Source organism: Carettochelys insculpta, chromosome 29 (genome assembly GCF_033958435.1).
Source record: "Carettochelys insculpta isolate YL-2023 chromosome 29, ASM3395843v1, whole genome shotgun sequence".
NCBI lineage: Eukaryota > Metazoa > Chordata > Testudines > Carettochelyidae > Carettochelys > Carettochelys insculpta.
In genome coordinates this window covers 10387127-10390728 of record NC_134165.1, presented here as the reverse complement: position 1 = coordinate 10390728, position 3602 = coordinate 10387127, and the positions used below count along the sequence as shown (strand labels likewise).

At 52.5% G+C, this 3602-nt stretch overlaps 1 protein-coding gene across 1 annotated transcript; it reads left to right on the top strand.

The window, feature by feature from the left end:
* The first annotated feature begins 857 nt into the window (after positions 1-857).
* On the top strand, positions 858-2886 carry HOXC12 (homeobox C12). Its single transcript, XM_074980246.1, has 2 exons — positions 858-1422; positions 2648-2886. Exons 1-2 carry the CDS (start codon positions 858-860, stop codon positions 2884-2886), a joined length of 804 nt encoding a protein of 267 aa, XP_074836347.1.
* The last annotated feature ends 716 nt before the right edge of the window (positions 2887-3602 follow it).

Below are 3602 nucleotides of genomic sequence, written 5' to 3'. Positions count from 1 at the left end.
TTTCTTTCTTCGAGGGTTTATTTATTTACTGCGTGCGGGAGGGAGTTTGACGGTCAAGGGGGGTTTCTTTGCAGAAACGAAAGCAGAGGAAGAGCGACATTTTCGGCTTCCTCTTTTGTGCTGCTTATTCGGCAAGGCTAATTAACAAACACCGAGTGGGGGCAGCTGACATCAGGACTTGCTTTTCCGGAAAGATTGTCCCCCTAGCACGGGTGGAACTAGCTGGCGCTGACCTCTGGAGAGGAGAAAGTCTGCTTTAAACTATAAAACGCGTTTAAAAAAAATGCACCTCTTCCATCCCATCAACTGTAAATATGACCCTGTTGCGGTTACAATAATTCGTCTCCGTAAAGAGCCTGTAAACTTTATAGGACACAATACCTAATCGTCCTTTATGTGGGGGGGGATATTGTAAATTTCGACGGTTTTAGTTAATAAGGGGGCTAATTAATGAGAAAATGGCTTCATTCCGCCAGCTGTCGGAGGGACCCTGAGTGCAGCTGGGGGAAGGGAGTCGCGTTTCCACAAGGCTGCCCGGGTGCATTTTTACAGGACAAGAGGTTCCTCGGGCCAGAGCTTAACTCCGTTGCTTTATTTTATAAAAACGTTTTATGGTTCCTCCCCCCTCCCCCATTTTTCCAAGCTTGTAACATCCCCCTCCCCCCCGCCCCCCCCCCCGAAAGGCTGAACTTCAATGTGCTATTTTGCCTCCCACGGCCAGCGGTGGGTGGCACCTCTTCCCAACGCGAGTTGGAGCCCACGTGACCCCTCCCCGACCAATGGGGCGGACCTTTAGGTTTAACTATGTTTAATGTCAGATAGCCATAAACTAGAAGCTCCCGGTCAGGCCCGCGGAAATGGGCGAGCACAACCTGCTGAATCCAGGGTTTGTGGGACCTCTGGTGAACATCCACACGGGGGACACCTTCTACTTCCCCAATTTCAGAGCTTCCGGAGGACAGCTGCCCGGCCTGCCGTCTCTCTCCTACCCCAGGAGGGACAATGTTTGCTCTTTGCCCTGGGCATCCTCAGAGCCCTGCAACGGATACCCCCAGCCCTACCTCAGCAGCCCCGTGTCCATTAACCCTTCCTTCAGCAGAGCCTGCGACTTAGCTCGAGTGGAGGAGAGCAAATGCTACTACCGGGAGGCGTGCTCGGAGAACGCCACCCTCAAGAGGGAAGAGCGGGTCAGGGACCATGCACTGATGCCCCTGGAAGCTGGGATCCCCAGTGGAATGGGCAGTAATTTCGGCAAATACGACTACCCGGCGGCCGAGGCTGTCCCCCACGACCCCTCTTCTTGTCAGTCCTTGGAGTCAGATTCCAGCTCTTCCTTACTCAATGAAGGGCATAAGGGCACGTCCGGCGAAGCAGCGCCCCTGGTCTCGCCCATCAACCCAGGAAGCAATCTGTCCGCTGCTGGTAAGCAAAGCGGGCCCCCAAAAGGGGAGGGAGGGGAATAGAAGTCCGTTGTTAGCTATGATCCCGAGGATGCCTGCGGGGTTCTCCTCTCCAGGTCCATCATTCCTCGAATTCGCCGTGAGATTAGCGTGCCTGTTTGGTTAGAGACCGCTAGGGGTAGCCCTCAAATGCCGCCTGCTTTATTAGGGGGTGCTTCTTTTAACAGAAAAAAAAAGCCATAAACATGTAAATATCCCATAAAATAGGTAGGGGTGGCGCAGAGCGCGCCACAGAGCCTCCCTTGGAGAGGGAGTGCATCCGCCAGAAAAAAAAAAAATGTTCCAAGGCTGAGCAAAGGTGCGCGGGAGCGGGGGAAGGGAGGGGAGGTTGCTTGGGAGCTGAAAAACTAGCTAGAAAGGTGATGCTTAAAAAGGCAGAGCAGGGGACACTCGGGGTTTTCATACCAGGTGTAAGGACACCCCACCCGAGCCGCGGGTTTCTACCGGTTGGCTTTCCTCTTACTGACTTTTTCCCCTTTAAAATTTGGAAGGCGCCATAACAGTAACCCTCCATCCCGGCGGCTTCCAGACGCAGTAAAAATACCTATCGTGGGGTCTTCCGTGATATTCCCCCTCCCTCAGTGAAACACCTTCAGCCAAGCTGTGTATGTTTCCCTCTACTCGACCGCTCCTTCCTGCGTCCGAGGCGCGGAACCACGTGGAACCTTGAGCTGTCCCTTACGCTTGTCTCTAGAATGTCGATCTATTATTGCGACAGAGATGGAAAAGGTAGACATATGCAGCTCTCCAGGTTCTAAGGCAGAGACCTGTGTGTCGACGTGTGTGCGAGGAATACGCCTGTGTACACAATAGGACAGTCCGACCAAGGAAATAATTCTAAATTAAATGTCGTGCCTGCAATAGGTAGATGTTTTGGGCAATCTAAACTAGATACGTGTGTCTAATTTCGAGAGCTGGACATCAGCCCTAAGTAGGAAGCAGTTCTGTGTGTCTGTCGTAGGTCTATGTGTCAGAGGTATCAGATATTGTAGAGCAAGATTTCTGAATCTCTCTTAGGTGAAATCCCTCTGCTGGTATTGAGGGGAGAGTTAACAAATTGTGAATGAAGACGAGGAACAGGGTTAGGGCTGTGTTGGGCGGGGTGTGGGGGTGGGCACAGATCCTGCTTGGAAACCGACTTTGTTTCTTCCCGTGGATTAAATTCTCCTTTCACTCCACGTTCTTAGGTGCTCCGTGGTACCCGATGCATACAAGGTCCCGGAAAAAGAGAAAACCCTATTCCAAGCTCCAGCTGGCGGAGTTGGAAGGGGAGTTTATGGTCAACGAATTCATAACCCGCCAAAGAAGGAGGGAGCTCTCAGACCGGTTAAACCTGAGTGACCAGCAGGTGAAGATCTGGTTCCAGAACCGACGCATGAAGAAGAAAAGGTTGCTTCTGAGAGAACAAGCCCTTTCTTTCTTCTAAAGCCCAGAAAGCCTCCAGGTTGGTTAACCTCACAGACTCCCTAATCTTCACCCTAGCTGGTGCTCCCGGGACTTGAGCTGATCACTCCGAATTCTCTTTAGAACAAATGAGCAAGCCTCTCTTAATGTGCATCTCCTACACTGGAACTGGTGGGAAAGACCCGCTGTGAATACGCAGCTCCCCACCCCACCCCATCAGCCAGCGCTGGTTGCTAAGGTCTAAAGATTATGAGCAGCGTTGAGCATAAATGCGTGTGTGCTGTTGAGTTCGCCATGCAACCCTTACATTGGCAAGCTGAACAGGTATGGTTTCCTGCCGAGCAATAAGGTTGGTTGAGTTGTATGCAGTGTTTCGCCCCTGCTTCTCTGCGTGGGCTCCAGAGACCATCAAAGATCAGTCTTGGGGCCAAGTGCCTGTCCTACGTTGTAACTGAGGTTGTGGTGCTGGGTGCCCGCTTTCTGGAGCCGAGGGGCCTCCAGCATTCATCTCCTAAAGGGGTCTCCGCCCCGGGTAATTCTCTCTTTGTCGATACAAGTGGAGCGAAGAAGGAAGCAGAAGGCAAGGCAATATGTCGATGGTTGTCCCGGAGCTAGGTGCTTAGCGCTAATACCTGGCTCTCCTCAGCTGGGGCTTTGCTCAGAACAGACGGCGGTGGGCTTACAAGGAACACAGGCCCCGCATCCTTCCCACCAAGCCCGACGCGACCCCGAAAATCC